This window comes from Lipophrys pholis (assembly GCF_963383615.2).
Source record: "Lipophrys pholis genome assembly, chromosome: 12".
NCBI classification, from domain to species: domain Eukaryota; kingdom Metazoa; phylum Chordata; class Actinopteri; order Blenniiformes; family Blenniidae; genus Lipophrys; species Lipophrys pholis.
In genome coordinates, this window is record NC_137641.1 from 26364341 (window position 1) to 26386781 (window position 22441).

General features: G+C 40.5%; 1 protein-coding gene across 16 annotated transcripts in view; it reads left to right on the forward strand.

The window, feature by feature from the left end:
- The first annotated feature begins 2922 nt into the window (after positions 1–2922).
- Positions 2923–22441, forward strand: part of fcho2 (FCH and mu domain containing endocytic adaptor 2) — a 47241-nt gene continuing 27722 nt past the window's right edge. For 12 of the 16 annotated variants that reach the window (XM_080476313.1, XM_080476306.1, XM_080476316.1 and 9 more), the window contains exons 1-5: positions 2935–3154; positions 15881–15972; positions 18777–18851; positions 18943–19084; positions 21585–21737. In XM_080476313.1, the coding sequence (XP_080332439.1) occupies positions 3122–3154; positions 15881–15972; positions 18777–18851; positions 18943–19084; positions 21585–21737 (495 nt within the window). In that variant the 5' untranslated portion in view covers positions 2935–3121. Of the gene's footprint in view, positions 3155–15880; positions 15973–18776; positions 18852–18942; positions 19085–21584; positions 21738–22441 lie in introns of all 16 variants that reach the window. The other 4 variants (XM_080476317.1, XM_080476312.1, XM_080476309.1 and 1 more) reach the window with 2 other exon arrangements.

Sequence of the window (22441 nt, forward strand, 5' to 3'; positions counted from 1 at the left end):
GTGTGTACACAGTCCTGTTATTCTTTCATTGAAAGAGCGTTGGTCTATAAAACACGCGAAACAAACCCCATTATTACTGTGCTGTATTTCTGACTCGACTGCTGCTATACATTGTGTTTCACCACTTGAATCTGTGTTTTCTATGTGTTGACCTCAGGCTGTTGGTGTCCAGTGTTATTTGTTTTGATCATTTCCCCCCTCAATGTGTACGCCTTTATGCATCTCCTCTCAATAACTAAAGATTCGTTTCAAAACAAAGAGAGCTTGCCCTTTCTTATTAGAAATGGATAACTGTGGGTGTTGATCAATGTTGCCGATAACGCGTGCGACACTGCTAGCTGTCTAACGGGATTAAAATTGCAAAGTCGGGGGCCGGGGGGGGATGTGGGTAAGAACAATTCAAAAATGGTAACTTGCACATACTTTATGTACTTTTTCTCAAAGGTGATTGTTGTCAAACTAGAGTAAATAGTGTGATCTCTACACGATGCCTTGAGAGCAAATGCTTTGAGGCTTCCTGGTGTTTCGTGATAGAAGTACAGTACGCTGTATCTTAAGAAACAGGTAACACCGAATTCAAAAGCAAAGAAGTAGGTTGACAACTTAAAAAAAATAAAAATAAATGTTTGCAAATATGAGTTTGACTTTCTATGAAGCTTTATGGAAAATGTGTATTTTATAAAGCACCCACCACTATTGAGGAATGTCTAGTCAAAGAGCTCATGTATTCTGATATTCGATTAGCCTTTAAACTTGATTAGATTACCTGCCTTCATCTTTTTTGCTAATAAAAGCAAAGAAATCATTTTGATAGACATGGTTTGATGTTCTTTTTTTTTTTTTTAATAATAATAAGCTGTTGAATTTTCAAAAAAAAAAAAAAAAAAGTAAGACTTTTGGGGCCACCAAATATTTTGGATCATGCAAAGACTCTATATTGTACTGTAGTACTTTTGTAATATTTGTAAGATGATATAGTGGGTGTGACTGGTTACCATTGCTTGAATCTGTACATTGTTCCAATAAATTGTTTACATTATTCTGGGTGTTTGTTGTGTGTGTGTGTTCTCAAATTTCTTGGACGGTTTTTTTTTTTTTTTCTTTTCTTCCCCCAACTCAAACTTTTCAAATTGTGACATTTTCGTGATTCCTTTGGCTTTACATGCATTACATTTCACTACTGAATAGCTGCTATGTAATATGTTTTTGACAGCTCTGAAATGTGTATTCTTTCTTTGATCACTTGCAAAAAGTTGACAACTTATCATATCTCTGTCGAAAGATCAAAAAACAAACAGCTTCATCTCTTTAAAACTACGTCCTGTAAGTTCCAGTGTGATCATTTGTTCTTCCTGAACACAAAATCATGACAAATTGTTCCTGTTCCGAGCTGTTTATCTGTTTGGATTTTGAGTGCGATCCACTGTGCAAAGACTTGTCGATGCCAAAACATCCACTTGTTTACAGTACATTCATGTTGGAGCTCTGTTTGTGTAGTCTGTGTGGCCTTCCTGTTCCAAATCGCTGTTGGAAAGACGAGATTTGAACAAGTCCGACTGAGCAGCACTCGTTTGATGAGATTTTGCTCAGTTCTGAAGGAACGTACTGGTGTGCATTGCTATGTTGTTGTCAGGAGGATTCTCTGCACCACACGGTGACTCACTGAGTTGAAGCGGCCTCTCCCAGGCCAATTGTTGAGAAATATTCTTGTAAACAAGTTTGTGTCTTGTGGAGGTGCTGCTCACTGGCTCAGTGTCTACTCTTGAACGAGAGCTCAACTTCCTATTATCCAGATCCAGAGACTTCAGTATCACTTCAGCCGGAGTAAATGTACCACAATCATCCAGCCAGTGCTCCAGAGGAGTTGGAAGCCCAGGGGTCACAATGCTGGATTAAATCCAAAATACAGTATGAATATTATCAGAAAAGTCAATTTAAACAAACACAAAAATCTTTATTAGCTGCAATTTAGTAAACAAAAACAACAACAAAAAAACAAGTGCCACATCCATTGGCAACAGACACTGATCTCCTTTGATTTCCTCCATGAGGTACTTCTCCCATCCGCTTTGTATGGGACATTTTTTCCCCCCACAGTTTTGGGGGATTTATTAGAATCTTTATTGCAGACACAGGTCCATATAAAACAAGAGCATACGAGTACACATGTAGAAAGTAGAAAAAAAATAAAATAAATAAAAGATACAACACACTAAACTGTGCATATCATTTTATATGCAGAAACGGTTTGCTGTGAACATCACAAACTGTAATCTATTCTATTGGTCCTTGGGTGAAGACAAATAATCCCTGAAGATTTCATGCAATTCGGGTGAGTAGTTTTTGTGAAAAGTTGGTAAAATGCAGATGGTAATAAATTAATACAAGCAGCAGAATACTTATAGGTAAACATTAGTATATCATTGAAAAGACAAATACAAGTCTAAATCATTTTTGAAAAGTTACTTGTGCTAATAATGACTTGTGGTTTAAAAAAAAGGAAAAGATCTGATATTATATGACATTCTAATATTTTTGAAATACTGATTTATTTGTTTTTGTGACATATTAAGAATGAAGCAAAAATCTTTCAGTTTGTGTATAACAGAGGTCATTGTTATGATAATAATAATAATAATAATAATAATAATAATAATAATAATAATAATAATACAAATGAACGATTTTAATGTTTTTCCATTCCGACGGGAGCTTGTTTGTTTGCATCCACCGGCTCTGCATTGTTCCTTTGTTCCACTGATGGGGGAACCATGTGGCGCCTCCGCCCGCTCCGTGTGGAGGAATTTCCGCAGCGCACCTGAAGGCAACGCTTCACCCGGAGACGGACCCAACCGACGGGCTCGGCCGCTCTCCTCCTGTCGGCCATCGGCAGCGCTGTTTCCTTCCCTCCAGCCCGTGGGGAGAGAGCGGCGGGGGAGAGTCGCGGAGCAGCCGGCCGGCTGGAGGTGGAGTCTGAAGGTGGGGAGGGAGAAGAAAGGGGAGCGGAGGAAAACGGGGAAAAAGGCAGATAGAAGGAGAAACGGGGGGAGAGACGGTGGATGATTTTGAAAGTTTCCATCACTGCGGATTCGAGAGTTGCGGCGCAGAGGAATAAAACACGATGATAACGCCGTACTTCCTGGAGAATTTCTGGGTAGGTTATGCTTTTTCTTTTCTTTTCTTTTTTTTATTATTCACGGTGTTTACACCGGTGCTCCTTCAGTCCCTCTGCTGTGGCTGCCTCCCGATCATGTACATGTCAGCCAGGGATCCAGTGCTTTCCACGTTGCAGACGTTTGCGGCTCCGGTCGGGGCAGCAGTGCCCGGGGGTCGGTTATACCCCCACACCCCCCCTGTGGGGTATTATTCTGCCCACCCCGGGGTTTGGGGCCTCTGTTGAAGCCATCTAACTTGGCACCTGAAAGCGTTCCGCCCCCAAGTATCGCTGATTGGCTGCGTCCGGATCCCTTTGGAACGCTTGTGGTCCATTCCTGGAATCCTATTGGACGCCGCGGCTTGTCCGTCACAGAATTCGGCCGTACGCGTCATTTTTCTTCCGTAACAAAGTTTCAGTGAGAGGCCAGATGTTTTAGTTTAGTTTAGATGTTTCGCCTTGAAAAGACGAAATCAGCCTCGTATTGTTTGAACATTTGGCTCATATTTTATAGAGACTGTGCCAAACTGCGAGTGTTATTGTGTCACTGCGTGGCGTTGTGTCTGTGCTCTGCTTAAAGGTCATTTCTCTCCCGATAGTAATTTGACGTGGCTGCTTGAAAAGCCTGATTTAATCACATTTTCTGATCTCACTCCCTCTTTTTTTCTTATTTGTTTTTTAAAATCAAAAACATCTGAGATTATGTAATCAAAATTGAAATCAATGAGTACTATTCTAATATTATGTAGCCACTGAATACTGTCTACCATGTCATTATTTAACATTATATAAAGTAATCTCTGTAATGTTACACATATTTTAAACCATCTAAATGATGATCTCTGGTTTAAATCAGCAAAACAAAAGGATGTGCTTGATTATAATGGATATATTGTTATGAATGCACGATTTGTCTGCTTTCTAACCAGGTGTACTTCAAAGTATTTGCAAAAAAAACAAAACTGGCATCATAGTCAATCTAATATTACAAAACGTGTAGTATTAGTTCAGTGCTGATGTGCTAAAGCAAAAGTTCACACATCTCTGTTTTGAAGGCAGGTGTCTCTCAAATCAGGGTGATTCACAGGTAAAAAAATAAAATAAATCATGTGTGCTTCCTGAGTATTCAGTTGAAAGTGTATGTTTTATAGATTTACTTTTACAGTCAGTATTCTTGGTTTCACTGTAGCTGTTGATTATTTCCTCATAAAATCTTAAAGAATAACAGCACATCAATCAAAATAGCTTAAATGTCTATAACATCAAAGCATGTAGAGGTTAGATTATCATGGTAAAAACATCATTTATCTTTATCTGTTTTTAGATTTTGCTCTTTAAGAAATCCAACTGTGATCACACAGCTCCTTTGTGCCGTTTCATACTGACAATTCAATTTTTTCTCCTTTTTAATCTTAGTTTTAACACATATTTAGGGGTCCTTGTTTGGGAGAAAAGAAGCTATTGCATTGTTGCTTGTTTGTCAGCTGCCTCTGTAATGACATACTCTCTATTTATTATTATATGTCTTCAGTGCGGTGGGAAAATTCATCTTAACCTCACTTGACCCCAATTGCAGATGGTGACGCATCTCCGGCTTACAAAGTTGTTACACAGAGAACGTTTACCGCAAATAACTTCTGAGAAAGAGCTTTAGGTAGTTAGTAAGCACGATGCTCCTGCTATGTAAAGACCTTTTTTCTTGAAGAAGACGACTTCATCGGTTACTAAGCGGAAAAGAGGAGCCTGATTCTTCAATCTGCCCTTTGTGCCCCGTGGTGAGCCACAAGAGAATCCAGTGATGGCAGCGATCAGCTGTGTGCTTAACATGCAGGACACACACCCATGCATACTTGGCATGAGGCGATGCATCCATTTCCTTTTGACTTGACTACAAATCATCAACACAGAACCAACACACACCCTCTGACATTCCGCCTTCTGATTCAAAGTGTTTATTCAGCTATTTTAGTTTTTTTTGCAAAGCATGCAGGAAATCACACAATCGGGTTTCCTCCGTCACACGCTTTTTCTATTTGGAGTATTTTTCAAACATTTTTTCAAACATTTTTGTCGCCTATTTTCCCCCTAGTTCGTAATCGCCGCTTGTATCTGATTAAGACGATATCCACATTCAGCTGGTGAACAAAGCTCTTGAGAAATGCTATGGCGGTGCTATTTCTCTCTCAATCTTGCAGCATTTGAATGGTCACTGGCTACAACATTTCCGCCTTCGTGATGTTTCTTTTGCAGACTTGCTCTCATTTCCCCTTTTCAGTATTTGAAACGTATTGAAATAGAGCCAGTTGCGGTCTGTTGATGAGAGCTCTTGAAGCTCAGGTAGCTGACCTGATTCATAACATAAAAACTATGATGAATCCATGTTAAATGTGCACCCCGCTCGCCTCCAGCATGTCATGGGAAAATAAGATGGCAGTGCGATAAGCAAACAGTGTTGATACAGCCAACAGCCCCAGGATGGCCTTCTCCTTGCTGGTGTCTGGTTTTTCTGTCTGTCTGTCTGTGTGTGTCTGTGTCTGTGTGTGTCTGTGTGTGTGTGTGTGTGTGTGTGTGTGTGTGTGTGTGTGTGTGTGTGTGTGTGTGTGTGTGTGTGTGTGTGTGTGTGTGTGTGTGTGTGTGTGTGTGTGTGTGTGTGTGTGTGTGTGTGTGTGTGTGTGTGTGTGTGTGTGTGTGTGTGTGTGTGTGGTCTCAGTGATTCTCACACAGTTCTCTATGGAGGATTGTTTGGATTCTTATGAGCCACGAATCAAATGGGAGAAATGTCATAACAACCCAGCAGAGACTGAAGCCAGAAATGAATGGACAATGGCGGCACATTTGGACAAAGTATAGTATTGTTGTCCACGTTTGTCTTGCTGAGTGTTTGTAGTGTTTTAATGTGATGTCACAATGTAGTATCCCCAACAATATCAGTGTGAACGTCATCATGATAACACAAATGCACGATTTGAAAGTCATTTACTGTCAATAAAGTACATCGCAGTATTGTACACTGACACTACGTGATGGAATTAGTTTTTCCAGTGTACAATTTGATGTTAGGATATTTGCTGCATTGTTGTTCATCATGTCGCACCGATATAATACTCAATACATCAGTTGAGTATTTATCGTGTTGTCTGTTGCAATGTAGTGTCTGCGAGGTACATAAAGCGTATTGATAGCAATAACTAGTTAGTTCTCAGTTGTTCAGTTGCTATAGCTGTGACAGAAACTGGAAAGTAACTAGTTTCTGGGAAAAGTAAATCTTTCCTGAGATTTCTCTCCCTTCGTTAGGCCTCTCATCTTAATGAGAGTCGTGTTGCTGTGATACAGCCGTCGGCTGTGTGCGTCAGTCTTACGAATAACTTTTAATATTTAAGAGAAAATGTTCTGTAATCGGAATAATAGCACATCTCGAAGGGAACGGCAGCATTCAGACGGATCTTATGTTAATGTGTACGTGATCTGCTAAAGCATCGGCTGTACTGTGGATAAGACCTACGTCATGTTGCTAGCAGGAGCACTCTGTTAGTTCAGGGCTCGTGAGTCGTTGTTCTTCCAGTAAACAGAAAGTCAATGAGAGGGAAACGGTTAGGGTAAAACCTTGGGCTAATCCTAGAGCTAATAGCTGAGTTGTGAGCCGGATAAAAAAGAGAAACGGCAGCTTCAAAAGTTGTAGTACAACTAGCATGCTGATGATATCACGTACTGTTTTTCTCATGACAATGATTTGATGAGTCAGTGTTTGTGCTGTTACGCCTGTGATATAATTGTAATATAATTAGATTTTGCTCTTGTGCAGAACATTGTTAGAATCTCAATAGCCTGGTCATTACATGACACCATGACTTGATCAGAAAATTTCAATTTGGATTACCAGCTCCAAAAATACAAACAAACTCAATATTTCATTTAAAACACAAATGATAAACAACACTAAGAATCCATAACCATCAACAACACGTAGAAGAGCAGAGAAACCTGTTAACGATACATGATCTTTTAACACGTTATGCAGCTAGGTGTTATGATGACATTGGTCATGCATCACATTATATGAATTAAATAGAAAATGATGTTGATTTTATTCTTTATTTTGTTTGTTAAGCTCTGACAATTTTACGCCCATATATGCATTGTAAAGCAATGTCATCATGTGTAACAATTTTAATAGTTATGATGAGCCGGTAAATATGGAAGTTATACAAAACGCTTATATGTAAATTAGTGTTCAATAAAAAGTAAGTTATTAAACTTCTTTCACATCTTTTTCATGACTTTTCGTTATTTAAAAATCCTTTTTTTTTAACTTCTTTTTATACAACTAGTAACTACTATATTGTATTTTTTGCTGGTATTCTGGTTTTGCATATTCCAAATCTTGTTTTTTTTTTTTTTTTGAACTACGTAGTTTATCTTGAATATTGCAGACATATTGGATGTTTTTGTTCCAGCTATGTTTCCTCCACTAGTTCTAAACTCGCGGTAAAGCAGCAGCTTACCCTGAGCCTGAAAACATGATGTTCAGCATCGCTTTTGGTTTTGTTCAACTCCAGCCTCATGGTGGTGGCTGTCATTGACTTTTACTACTCATCTCATAAACACACACACACACACTAAAGCTGGCTTTAGAGGTGTTTAGGGTGAGTCACAGGTTTCCACAGACAACCTGTTCTGGCATTTCTCCCGTAGCCGTGTACTTGATCTCTTCTCCCTGTCTTTAAGCAGCGGTCAGGTTTTTTTTTCTTTTTCTTTTCCTGTGTTTGTGTTTCCACCACAAATAAAAGCTGACCGCATACTAAAGCTGTGTGTGTTTGTGTTGGTTTGGAGGCTCCCGAAACCTCCCCAGTCACATGACAGACGCCAGACTGAGACCGATTTCATCCTGCTGTTTACCTGCTCTGTACTGAAAGAGCCTAAGTCCTTCAGCAGTGTTTGGAGAAAGCATGTCTTGTTGAGCCAGAACTAAATTCCTCAGAAAAAGTGTGGTATTGTCCTTTTACCCCTCTTTCTTTTTTTTTCTTTTTTCTTGAACACTAAAAAATAAGTCATGTCAACTCGAGGACGTACAGATATACACACCTGCATATATTTACATTACATTTACACATTTTCACATGTAACCATAAAAACAAAACAAAACACAGACATATTTACTCAAACACACGCATTGACTTATGTCATCTGCGTATAAATGTATCCGCATATTTATATGCGATTAAGATCGTACACATGGATAGCCAGACAGAACTGGTTAAGTCACATCAGATCACAGTCAGGTATGCTACCAGGTATGTTCAGCAGACAAGGAAGTTGTTTTGGTTTTTTTTTACACAGATTTATAGATGTAAATGTGTCAGATGACAGGTGGCACAGATCGTGTGATTATTTCCCTGGTTTGTGCGAGAAAATTAGCTGAACGGCCGCACTCTCATTCCACTTACAAGCCATTTGAGTGTATGGTGTAGTGACTTTTATTGACTGCTGCGTTGGTTTTCCCTTCAGTTGCACAGAAATAGGCTTGTTTTGGGGAAATAGTACTATTTTCCAGCCCGTCTCACTTGGATAATTAGTGCAATCATTCCTCTCTGGTTGCTCTGAGCGGCACACCTTTCAGCAGGAATGGGAAAATAACGAGGAGCATTACATAGGGTGTGTAGCTGGAAAAGTATATCCATTTCCTGGAATGTAAAGTAAAAAAAAATAAAAAATCAATGTTGTGCACTGAGAAGATGCAGACGGCAGCATTTATAAATAAAACCGACCGAGATGGATTCACTCTCATGGTGGCTTCATTTTCTTCTGTTATTGGAAATGGCAGTGTAAACCTGAGCTTCTTCCTTGTCACGGGTTACATTACTGCCTGTCAGGCAAAACACACTTGATTCCCTCACACACAGGATATTGAAACTAGTTTTGTAACAGAAAAGAGCAAATTCCTGTCCTCTGTCCAGCAGATGGTATGTGATAAACTGTAGCACTGTGGTTTTGTTTATCTTTTCCTTGAAGGTGGTATGTCAGATTACGGATGGCAGTTTTTTGTCTGTGTGTGTGTGTGTGTGTGTATGTGTGTGTGTAGTGACTTTGCTAAAACACTGTCCTACTTACATACATAATGCAGTTTTAACAGCAGTGTGTGGTATGTGTTGTGGACACGGCTCTAGGATAGGTAGATTGAACAGAGCGACTCGCTGATAAAGCCCACGTGTGTCTCAAGCTCTGCTCATTCGAATCTCGTGTTGACTTAAGAGTGTGTGTGTGCTGATGGGGAAGCTGCATAATTCATGCAAATACATGCATTGATATGGGATCAGGTTGTTTCTTCCACTGTGGCGGATGATCATTGATTAATGTATTTATTATTAATTCATCTGCTGTTTGTTCCTTGTAAAGCTTTACATTTAATGGTTTAATTTCAAAGAATAATGCAAATCTTAGTGGAAGGAAACAGGAATTTGCACAACTCGTTGGCTGAAAGCGGAAAACTAACTCGCATACCTGGGAAGTGTAATTGCAGTAGATGGTGTGAAGACAAGAACATCAACCTTCTCAATAAAATCTGCAAAAGCAATAAAACTAAACCTTTAACTCCAACGTTCAAACTGTACCGCTGCATGAATCCGAAACCTGGAGGACCACAACCAATGTGGCCAATAAACTGCAGACTTCCATCGTCCACTGCCTAAAGACGCATCCTCCGGATCTTCTGGCCAAACAAAATCAGCAACATCCATCTGTGGGAAGGCACCAAACAAGATCCAGTGGAGATGCAGCTGTTAAGGAGGAAGTGGAGTCGGACTTGTCTGGAAACAACACGGCAATAAACCAAACAGGCACTGAACCTACATAGAGGCAAAAAAGGCCAATAAACACCTGGAGCAGGAGTGCAGGTCAAGAATGCAAGAAGAAGGGAGTGACGCGTTAACGGCTGGAGAGACGAGGGTATCGAGAGGTCATCAATGACGAAAAGAAATATTTAGATGTTGGCAAAATGAGTAAACATCAGTCCCCTTGCTTGTCGGGAATCAATAATATTAGGGAATTACTGTTAATTCACGTGTAATTCAGCTTAACTGTCCTGCAGTCCTCCACAACCTGCGTGGGACTCCAGACAACAGCGATACTGCATTTAAAAAAAAAAAAAAAAAAAAACGGCGCCGGTATTACTTTCATCTAGGACATGACAACCAAGGTGGCATGTAGACTGTGTTAGTACAAAAAAAACATTCATCTTGAAGATATGAGCCTTCATGGAACAATGGCAGCAGCTGCTGGTGGTCCTAATCACCTTCAGGTTGATATTCTTTACCCGGAGACACTGTGATCCTGCCAGGTACCGGACAATGGCAGGACTATTACCTCACAACATCTTTATCTTTGGGGTTCTCTCTGTAAAAAGCACCTAGAAAGGGCTGTGTTGTATTTGGTGCTATATAAATAAAGTTAAATTGAAGGTAACTGCTTCAGGCAACTGTTCAGCCTGAACACACCGTGAGGAAGTTTGACTCGTTTATAAGCTTTTTTTCTTTTTCATTATAGTTTTAAGAATGTTATCGCATATCTGACAGAGAAATTAGTAATTACTTTGAATAAATAAGTATAGGGGCTAATGTCTTTTTCATATAATGAGCGCTCTCACCTCACAGCAAGAAGACTCTTTTTCTGGGTCTGCCTGTCTGCATGTTCTCCCTGTGTGTGTATAGGTTTTCTCTGAGTACTGGTGTTCCTTCCACGATCCAGAGATTTGCTTCTTAGATTAATTGGTCACTAAATTGCCCCCTCAGTGTGGATATGTGTGTTTTATTTAGGGTCACCAATGAACTTCACAAGTTTTTTTGGGCTGTGGGAGGAAATTGAAGTTCCCAGAGAAAACACACACCATAAAATTTAATTCACATTTAATTCCATTCTAATCCATCGGATTAGATGTTATTAAGCCTGTGCGTAGGTGACCCGCATTTGAATCCCAGGTACAGCAAAGAAGGACATCCGGCACAAAAACTCACCAAGTTCAGCTTGCATTGGCTTGCTGTTGCAAGACGTGTAAAGAGGAAGCGGGTTAATGGAGACAATTTGGAAATTCAAGTGTTAAACGTCTTTGAGGAAGCATGCTGCGGAATCGAGATCAGTACCAGGTCACTAATGTTCAGTATTTGTCTGCACAGTATTGCTTTGAACTCTCCAGTGTTTCTCGGCCACCATTTAAAGCCCAGAGTCGTGTTGCGATGGGCTGAAGTTTTATTCGACTGCGTTACATTTTTGGATTTGATCGTAGGCGATGCCACTGTTACTGTTTCCCCTCCCTTGTGTCCTCCTCTCCGCTTGTGAGGTAAACCACCAGTAAAAGCCACAGTACAACCCTGAAGACACAGGATTTGAAATCACTTCAGAGGAGTGTTTTCTACCACAGAAGCTAAAAAACTGGACAGCTGACCTTCTCTTCCTTATTTAAATTTATTTTTTTTTTTTATGAACTCCTTCAGCTTTCCAGGGAGCCTTCTCCGCCGCAGACTCTGCTGCTGGCTCCCACGAGCCATGATTGACATGGGCAAACTTCACAGCACATTAACCTCCCTCCCTGGTCGGGGCGGGGCGATAAGTTAAAAGCTACTTCATTTCACTCCCGGCATAATGAGCACGTTTGGATTTCACAATCGTGTGGCTGGAATATTAAACACTCAGTATGAGGGCTTCCGTCAGCGAGTCTCCAGACGAGGGCCTTTGAGAAACCTTGCGTTGCTCTGGGATCACTTCCCCCTTTTCTGCCGTGACTATTGTTGTTGTTCTACAGCCTTCTTTTAAAATTCTGATAAAGTTTTTTTTCAACTGATTTCAACCCCCCCCAAAAAAAAATGTTCCAGGCTTCAAGGTGAGATCTACAGTTGTGGCTTTGAAGAGATGAATTGTAAAGAAAATCCCCCCAAAAAAACGCCCTGAGCTCTTTCCTGCGTTTGTTTGTAATTTGCTGGTGTGTTCATTGATACTGCGTACCGCATGAACACAGAATGGCCTTTCTTCCTGTGACTGCTCCGCCGCTGCCCGCCGCGGCATGTTTTCACTCGCTGTGGTCACTTCCCTGTTTTGTGGACCGGTTGGCCAATTCACAATGTGCCTCTCACTTCTTTATTCTCGGAGCCGTCAAGCCGTAAAGCTCTAGGCGTTGCGTAAGGTCAGTTTATATAGTCGTGCAGTACGGCTGACACGTCAAGCTGTTTTTGCCGTCAGTACAAGTAACATCTTAACTTGGCCCTTCTCTTTAAACCATTCCTTTCTCGCTACAGGAAGCACGTGTCGGTGGTCTGCCGAGCGGGGCGAGCTGTGGCCAGAGAGAACGCTGCTTCTCCCTCAGTGTCTATTTGCTCTGTAAATATAGCACTATTAGAACAAACGTTTGGCTTTTTGACACAAACCTCCTGGTCTTTCATCCCCGGCAGTGTGGAGAGAGAGAGAGAGGGGGGGGCGGGGGGGGGCTGAAGCTGTGTGTCAACCTGCTTCGCTCCTGGAGTCTGTAAAGCAAACTGCTGACATTGGGTTGATCCAGGAACAAGGAAACATCTGGGACTGTGTCGGGCTGAGGTGAAACAGATTGAGTGAACAGAGCTGCACTTCTACAAAAACGAGTCACATTTTTTGACTCTAAAGACTTTTTGAATATCTACATTTACATATATTTAACGTTTTTCTAACATGTCATCACGTGTGTCCGTGAAATCGCTGCTCTGGTTTATGTCTTTTGAGCCCCAAGCGAAATTTTCAATTAGGAGCTAAACTGTTCCTTCTTCTGTTCTTTAAAGTGACCCGGCGCGAGAGCTGCACAATATATCACAACCTGTGATATTAACACGCACAATTTATATTGCAAAAGACTGGCTGACTAAAGGGCAGTAAGCATCCACGGTTTGCAAATTCAAAATGACTTTGATATGAAAAAAAGGTATTTAATTGAGATTGATTCCCTAAAAATGTCCAATTAACTTTCTTCAAAGTTGTTATTTGATTGACAGACATAATTAGTTCATACGGTGTCTGAAGGAGAGATACCGCCGCTCCTTCCTCCCTGCTGCAGTCAGACTCTTCAACCAAGCCTGCTCCCAGTAGACCACTGACACACCACAACCGGACAATATCACTCCACTCCAACTGTGCAATAAGTGGTGCAATAACAATCTATAAAAACGTATTTACTATGTGCAATACATCCACCCCCATATTCTGCACATGTCCACACTTATAGGCACCGTGTGCATATTGTTATTATATTGTATTTTTATCTGCTTTTTTAGTTTCTGCTATGTGTGCTTCTTTCTCTTTACTATCCTGTTGTACCACTGCAAATGTCTCCACATGTGAGATAAATAAAGGATATCTTATCTTATCTTATACATGGTGGGCGCAGAGCCACAAAGGGCAATTAAATATTATTAACAGTTTTCTTATGAAATGTTACTGATCGGAATTGCAGACTACTATGGGATAGAAAAGAAGTACAAACAACAACAAAGAGAACAAAACATGGGAAAGTGGCAGTTTGTGTAAAGAGAAAAACTCCTGTGACATGAAAGAGTTGATCTTAAAGCTGGGAGGCATTGACTTCATCTACTTAAGAGCAGGCACTTAGAATAATATAAGGATAATAATCACAAATCTTATCTTTATTGCAAACGTTCCCCTCATATCTTGTACAAAAAGCACCGCCAGACTAAAGACAAACAGCCACATATGTGGAGTTTTTCCCCAAAATTCCAACCCAGCACATTGTGCGGTGGTGTAGTGGTTGACTCTGTCCTCTCACAGTGAAAAGTTCCCCAGTTTGAGTCTGAGGTTAGAACCTTTTGTCAGGAGTTCTCCATGTGCATGTGTAAGTTATGTCAGTTATATCCCTAAGCCCCCAAAAAACATGCATTTAAGGTTATTTTGTCAGTAAATTGTCTTTAGTTTTTGAATGTGAGTGTGTTTTATGCTTTCTCTCTCTGTGTGTTTGCCCGCTGATGAACTGACCACATGTAACCGGTCGCCTTGGAATCAGGGACTAATCCTTTCAGTTTCCTTAAAAAGCAGAGTTCATAAGTGGAGGTCGTGTTAATGATTAATTGACATAATTACATCACTTTGCACTTGATAACAATCTTATCAGTCTTAGAGTTTCATGTTTGGGTTCACATTGGTCAAGTTAATGTGAAGGCAAGGATCTACTGTATGAGCTGCTTTAGCGAGCCAAAAAATAAGTAAATAACATATGAAGTGAGACATAAAGCACCTATATGTCCTTTTTTCCACCACTATAACTCAGGACTCGATAAACAAAAGATTTTACAGTGGAAACATGTTCACTAAAGTTGTGTTGTCAGTGTGTTTTAGTGGTTATTTGGTCATGTCTTGTAAATTCATGCTCTAATTTATCACTATAACCTTGTTAATCTTCTTACAGTCACAATATTGCATTCGTAATCTCATATCGTACTTTAAATCATTCTCAACCACATGGACTGTATTTATTTAAATTTTATGGCCGTAGTATTATCTAAAAATGTACACTGACTGCATAGGTCCCTTCCATTTCCTAAGATGACTTCAACTTTTATTATCCTGCAGTTGTTCGATATTACGGTGTTGTTTTATACTGCCTGAATGAGAAGCTCATTATTCAATTATGTGACACATTGTTGAGTCTCATCTGTGATTGGATTGTCGTACTGCACCACTATAATGACGAGTATATGATGCAAAGCTTTATTTGTTTTGATTTTCAAGGGAGTGACGGTTAAGAGAAGAATGGATATTAAATGTTGTCGCCATGGACAGGCGTAAACTGATCAGCTTTCAAGGTTTTATGAGAACGTTTGAGGAAGTCCTTTTGAAACAAACAAGTACATGACTGCAGAAAGTCTACATGATGTGGTGTGCGTCTCTGTATTATGGGTGACGATATATCAAATTGTAAACCGCTATAGAGAAATACATATGGCGTCTCCAGAGACCCGCACCAGCAGTGTGACGGTCAAACCCGAGTCTGGCATTTCTCTACTGCAATCATGTGAACTGGCGGTATTGGTCTGGTTTATGTGTCTAACCACTTAAACTGCAGGAGGAAGTCAAGTTATTTTAAAATGACAGCTGAGCTGCACACTGTATCTGTGATATTTAATCATGGTAGTCTCCTGTGTTCGACGTATTTTATTATTGTTGCCCTGACGTGGGAGATTTTTAACTGTAACACTAAAGTGGCTGTATTGTTCTGGTTGATAAAACTATCTACTTCCAAAACAGGAGGTACCTTTTTTTTATTTTGATGGCCACATGCATTTATAGCTATTTTATTCAACCCAAACCTCCGTTATCCCTCCCTTGTGTGAATTATTCAGTGATCCGTTTGCATTTTTAAAGCATCACTGCAACTGGACACTGTTCCCCAGTGGCATGGTAACACCAACAGGAGACAAACCCTTTCTTACACTGTAGGTTATTTTCTACATCAGTTTACACGTTTATTTATTTTTTTGAGAGGGGTAAACATGGCCAAGATGAGTATGATTGACCAGAAGCTGCTGCAGATGCAGCTGGAGGCCATGCAGGCGATGAGAGAGCTGCTATTAGAGAGAACCTGCACGGCGAAGGAGGTATTACTGCTGTTTATCGCGCGTCGGTGCTTTTTCCTCCTTTTCCTGTGACTAATCTTTTTTTTTTTTTTCTTCTGCTTTATTGTTTGTTTGTTTTTTTTTCTTCCAGGGGGAAAAGAATAATGGCTTTGATGTGCTCTACCATAACATGAAGCATGGCCAAATTTCCACCAAGGAGCTGACAGACTTCATCAGAGAAAGGTGAGAGCGGAGCCGCTTCTGACAGACTAATTCTGCGGAGGAAATCGTGGTTAAGCTGACACATCCGACATATTACTTATTAACCGGTTATACCGTGTTTAGCTCTCCGGTACACCTCCTTCCTGCCAGCGTGGCTTTCTTGGTAGTCAAATGTATCTGCAAGTCAACACCTGCATTTCCAGTTCGTTCTCTTATGCTCGCGATAAAATCGGAATCCTCGGCTGACGCCATTGTTTCTTTCTCAGTCCAAAGAACAAAGAAAACCAATTTACATTCTTTTCAGGCCATAAACAATGTGTATGCTCAGTGAGTTGATGAGCATGTCAGCATTTTTATATCCATTATAATAAGAATTGACCAGCAGGTATTGGATATATTAATTACTTGAAGTATTATATACAATTATTTCACATTACACTGTCAGACAATTAGGTAAACTGAACTTTTTCTGCTGAGGGAAGTTTAAAGCCCACCTGTACCCAAGCTTTCTGTCACACAGCATTGGAGTCTATGGCTTTGACAAAACCATAACTTGTTTTCAAACCCACTAAGATTAGCCTCGCCGTGTGAGAAGTGTGTGTGTTTATAACCTGCCGACACGATTGATGGTCCACTGCCGGAATCCAGCCTCTGACTACCTTTTGAGGAATGTGCTTCAGCACCCAGAGCAGGATTTGATACGCTCAGTCAACTGCAATTATTACAGGCTGAAAGGAAGGAAAGGCTGCAATTCAAAAGTTATTTTACCTTTATGGAAATAATGAAACGGCCTTCCACTGTCAGATTTCTCAGTGTAGTCGTACTTTGAAGCATAAAAACAACTTAACAGGAAACCTACTCATGAGTGACATCTGATTGATTATCTTTTGCCTATCTTGTTCAAGGGAACTAAAGTCAACACATAAACAGACAGTGAATATGAAAATAACACCAGATACGCAAAAACAAATTGCTCAATCCCTGAGTGGACTAAAACATCTGCAGGTTCTTCCCTGGGGGGGATGTTAACTCAGTACAAAAACAGAACCTAAAGTCTGAATTTCTTTTGCTGGATATGAAACTTTCTGCGTTGTTTAAACCATCTTGTTAAAAAGAAATAATCTTTTAGCCTTTGATTTTCCTCAAAGATTCACCCACTAACGCAGAACGTTGGCATTGATTTGTTGAGACTAGAATCACTTGAATAGAAGGTCAGGAAGGGATTTAGGAGCTGTGTACTATAGTAGCTCTTAGGTTACTTAGTGGAAGTTTTCTGCACTTTGTGCATTCTTCTGGTGAAAAAAAAAAAAAAAAAAAGGTGGACTTTCCATGTTTTGGAGTCGCTGCCTATTAGAAAAATTGCACTCTGGCTCCCTCTGGTGGAGGAAATGTCTTAACGCACTTTTAGATCGTGTCTCTTGTGCCTCATTGCATTTTCGTAGCGAGAGCAATAAGACGTCTTTGAAATTGGAAGAAAAACCAACAGCATTCCATTTAAATATCTGTATTTTTTTTTAAGTTTTTTGCTTTAAGTCTATTCCATTTAGCAATCTTCTATACTGATTCATCCAATTTAACGGCTGCAGTCATTCCCATTTTCTTCTAAAAAATCTAAAGCTACCTCACACATCCTTTATGGGGCAATTAAATAACTCAGTCAATGTTTATGAAGCAATAATAATGTGATTTTGTGTGAATGCACTAGCTTCTCAAAACTAGTTTATAGTTAAAAATCTAGTTTTTTTTGACACAGCTAACTGGTTTGCACTGTCGTTGTTTAAATTTATTTTCTAATGAGATTTCATCCTGCCTGGATGATGAAAGTTATATCTTTTAGTAAAACTGTCTATTAGAAGGGTTTTTGTTATGGGGTTAAGGTGAGCGCTCTTCTCAGAGGATGAATAATGTTGCAGGAACCCTTTCCCCCCTCACACATGCTTTGTCTCAAACCAAGGAGTTATTTATTTTTTCACACAAAAGATATTATTATTAACGGCTATTGGGATCCACAGGTCATACATTTTTTTTTAAATGGAAATATTTTGGTGTTTTACTTCACTTTGGTTTGGTCAGGGTTTTTGCTGAAAGGCTGATGTCCTTTTTGGTCCAGATAAAGCCTAAAAATAAACTTCCACCCTGCGATCGGAGAAGGTTGAGGAAGTGGAAATGCATTTCTAGTTTGTTGCGTCCTCTGTGTTTCTTTGTGTTGGTTTATTTTTGTGCACCTGTGTGCTTCCGTGGCGCATGAGTGTCTGTGTGAGTGTCTGTCTGTGTGAGTGTCTGTCTGTGTGAGTGTCTGTCTGTGTGAGTGAGTGTGAGTGTGTGTGAGTGTGTGTGTGCACGCTTGTCCCGTTTCCCCCTGGCTGACCTTGTTCCTGTGACACGACTGTGGAGAGAAAGGCTGGTTAAATGAGACATGCATAATTCAGGCTTTCACTGTTACCCCGCTGCAGTTTCTCCTCCTGTCACTTTTTCTGCAGGAATAAAGGAATTTAAAAAAAAAAAAAAAGATGGAAGGGATCCGAGAAACGCCGGTGATTCAAACACTCACATGCTTTGTCATTTAACGAACCACCAAGCCAAACCACATTTATTTACCAACAACACAAAGTGCATGTGGTCAAACATTTATGTTGCAGGCTCTCAGTCGGCGTTTTTGGTCGCAAACTTCAAATGTTTGACCCAAACTGCAGATTCCTTAACAAAACCTGATCCTGTTATGCAACACAGGGGTTGTTTGAAAACCGAAAAGGTTAGTTTAACATTCAACAAGGATTCTTTTCCAGCTTGTTTTCATGACAAACTTTGTTTCTGTGTCATTGTAGGAGTACCATAGAAGAGGCCTATGCCAGGTCGATGACCAAACTTGCCAAATCAGCCGGCAACTTTTCTCAGCTTGGGTGAGTGCCAACATCTGTCTGGCTTTGCTGAGACGGTAACAGAGTTAAGAATTTAGGAATATGAACGTGATTGTGCTGCCCTTCATCCCAGGACATTTGCTCCGGTGTGGGATGTGTTCAAGAGCTCGACGGAGAAGCTGGCCAGCTGTCACATGGAGCTGGTGAGGAAGCTGCAGGAACTTATCAAGGAGGTTCAGAAGTACGTGGAGGAGCAGGCCAAAGCACACAAAAAGGTGAGGAGATGTTGGTTGAGAGGCGCTGTGGCATCATTCGGTGCTTGAGCTCTCTGCAACCCGAATCGGGGTAAAGTGTGGACGGATGCTTCTATACAGAATATAGAGCGTATTCTGACGACGTCAGAACTGACGAGTGCGCTTGTGTCCAGTGTGATGACCTGAGGGAAGAACATGTCTCTGCGCCTGCTCGTTTTCGAACGCTGTGTTTTGTAGCACCCCCTAGTGACAAAGAGGCTGTGGTGGCACTGCGGCAACGTTATCTGCATGCTTCTTTACATTAAACTGATATAAAAAGAAAGATTGAATGAATGCAGCTATTTCTCCTGCAGTCTTGTTTCTCACAAATGCATCGGGGGTTAAACTGCATGGATAATTGCATTGAACTTCTAAAGTCCCTTTTGCACGACCTTAGTTCAGGTATTCATTTGATTCCGGTGATAAAAAGAGTCTCAGTTTTAATCCTTGTGTAAAATATTTTACTTCAGCGAGGCAAGTGTGTTAAATCTGTATGTTGCTTTGGATAAAAGACTTTGCTAAATGAAAATAAGTTTTCGAAGATCACAGGAATAAATTCCCTCTAATCCATGCAAGCATCCATGCGGAGTTGTAGCTTATAATCTTTTTGTAAAGTTCCAAGAAGTTACTGAGGTTTGAAACCTAAAGTGCACACCGGCGTCCTTTCCTCCCTCGAACTGTTTGCCTTCCAATTTTTGCAAAGTGGTTTGTTGCTCCACTTTTCCCTCCGCGCTCGTCTTCACCGCCTTTTGAAATATACATCCGTTTTTGACCACTTTTGTTTAAAAGTTGTTTCTCGCTCTTTGTCTTTAAACCTTCGCGGTGTAAGAAGTTGTGTAGAAGCTTTAAAAAAAAAAAAAAAAAAAAAAAAAATCCCTTGGGCCGACTCCATCTCAGCGTGTGTGTGGCGGTGTTATTCTAGAAAGCATTTATTTACACCTCAGTTTTCCGTCTTTTCGCCGAGACACTATCGGCTCATATCTCATGCATGAAGCCGCAGAACACGAAAAATATTTTTTGGGCTTTCGGCATCACAAAAAAAAAGGCTGTCGCAGTGTGTCTCAGTCAGTTTGACACGGCTTCTTATTCATGTGTGAACTTGGCCGACACAAAGCTGTGTCACACGTGGCAATGTAGCTGCTGAACGTTTTACCACTATATATGTATTTGATCTTTATATTCGGTCATAATTGGGTGAATGCCTGGAAGGGCTCGGGGAGTGATGGGAAGAATGTGATTGGATAAGATGTTGATACAAGTGGTGCGTTCAATGAGGTGGGAATGTTTCCTGCAGGGGTTCTTTTTTTTTGTCGGCGAAAGAAGTCGGACTAGGTTTGGCTAATTAATTTCTACTGCATTTAAGATAATGTTGGTTTATTACAGAGCAAATCAGTGGGGGAAATCTATTTCACGTGGAGACGCACGAGCGCTTCTTTGTTGTTTTGCCTCTCGCGGCTTTCCAAAGCTTCACATTTTCTCAGTTTGAGGTCTTCAGTTTGACGGCGCTCGCATCTCATATGCGTTTTTCCCACTAGGAGGTCGAAATCTTTCACACTGAAAGTTACAATTGAACGCATCGTCGGTACGCTTCACAACGTGTATCGCTCCACGTGACGGGTGTTAAAGCGTGTGCTCGTTGGCATAATTTGAGTTTCATCATAATTTTCTCTGCACACATAAAGAAATGCAGGAGATTCAACAAAGCGGATCTTATGATGATGTTGAAACTGTGTACGGCGAGAGCTCGGCATTGTTCGTCAACCATCACTTTTTGGTTTTGCGGTAGCACTATTTGTGTCCGCGGAGACAAAACAAACTATTTCCAGAATAACATATTAGGTTTTTTTTCCCCCCCCCAAAGTTTTCAACCAGTAAATGGCGTCAATGCAGCTGTTGTATAATATTAATATCCCCCTCTGCATTGTCCTGAATATCAGCATGTGTGTAATTATCTTGGGACCGAATCACAGCCGCGGTGATTTCCAGTACACTTCCTCTCGTAAGTTAAACAAATGATTTCCCAAGCTTAGTGTGTGGGCACTGTAATTGCAAGCCATTAGCTTTTGATTATATTTCTCTTTTTATGTCCTTTCACTCATGAAGTTGATATGAAGGGCTGCGAAAACAGAACAAATGCTGTGTGTTGAGATCAAATGTGGATTTGTTTACATTTTTAATAGCTGCTATATAGCTTTAATTGCTTCCTGCTGTACCGTGTCAAAGTCCTGAGTCACATGCGAGAGAGTGAAGAAGTGTTTTACTCAAGCCACAAAGAACTTCTGTCCTAAATGACGATGGAATAGTTTAATTTTTTTTTTGTTCAAACTCACATAATGAATAAGGCTATTTCAGTTAAAGTGTTAATTGTTTGTTATGCTAAGAGAGAGGCTGGAGCAGTGGGGGATACTTGCACACATTACTTGGCTTGTTGTCAGCTGAGTTATAAAGTACAAGATGTGTGTGTGTGCGTGTGTGTTTTCAGACAAAAGAGGAGGTGGCATCCACCCTGGAGGCCGTCCAAAACATCCAGACCATCTCTCAGGCTCTGCAGAAGTCCAAGGAGATCTACAATGCCAAAACCGTGGAGCAGGAGCGCCTCCGCAAAGAGGGGGCCACCCAGAGAGATGTGGACAAGGTGGGAGGTCACACACTCAAGCACACACACACACACACACACACACACACACTCTCTCACACACACAATCATGGTATGGCAATAAGGCATGATGAAGTGCCTCAACACTCTGGTTTATACGGGAACTTTAACCTCCAAGATCTTCTTGCTTTTAGATGTTAATCGGAGCTTGGTTTTCTTGCTGTTATGCTTGATCTGGGGTGGAGAACATTGGTCCCGTGAACGCATGACGGCGTTCCCTCTGTCTTCGTGGACCCCTCAGCTATGAGACCTGAGAGACCAGTGCTACTTTATTGCTCTGTTGCTACTTCAAAGTCATAACTTGTGGGTGAATTTCAGAAAAGATGTATGTTGAACACCTGCAGAAGAGAAACACTATCTGACTTTCAGAACTTTCTTCAAAATAAAACTCAAAATGATGTCATCTGCTGTATATTTGGATCCCATAAAGTCCCAAAAAAAGATATAGGCATTTCTTCTTGGATATTTCACTTTCAGTATTGGACAAGAAGTTAAAAATTCACTGGTTCATTGTTGTATTAAAAACATGTTTACACTAGTTTGAATGCAAAGGGAGAACTTGAAGCAGGACATTCAACACATTTTCATTCTCTACTTTTACCTCTGTGCACTAGAACGAGTTGAAGCATTTTCTGTAGTTTATTTATTTTGCTATAATGTAATGTAATATGATTGTGCAGTAT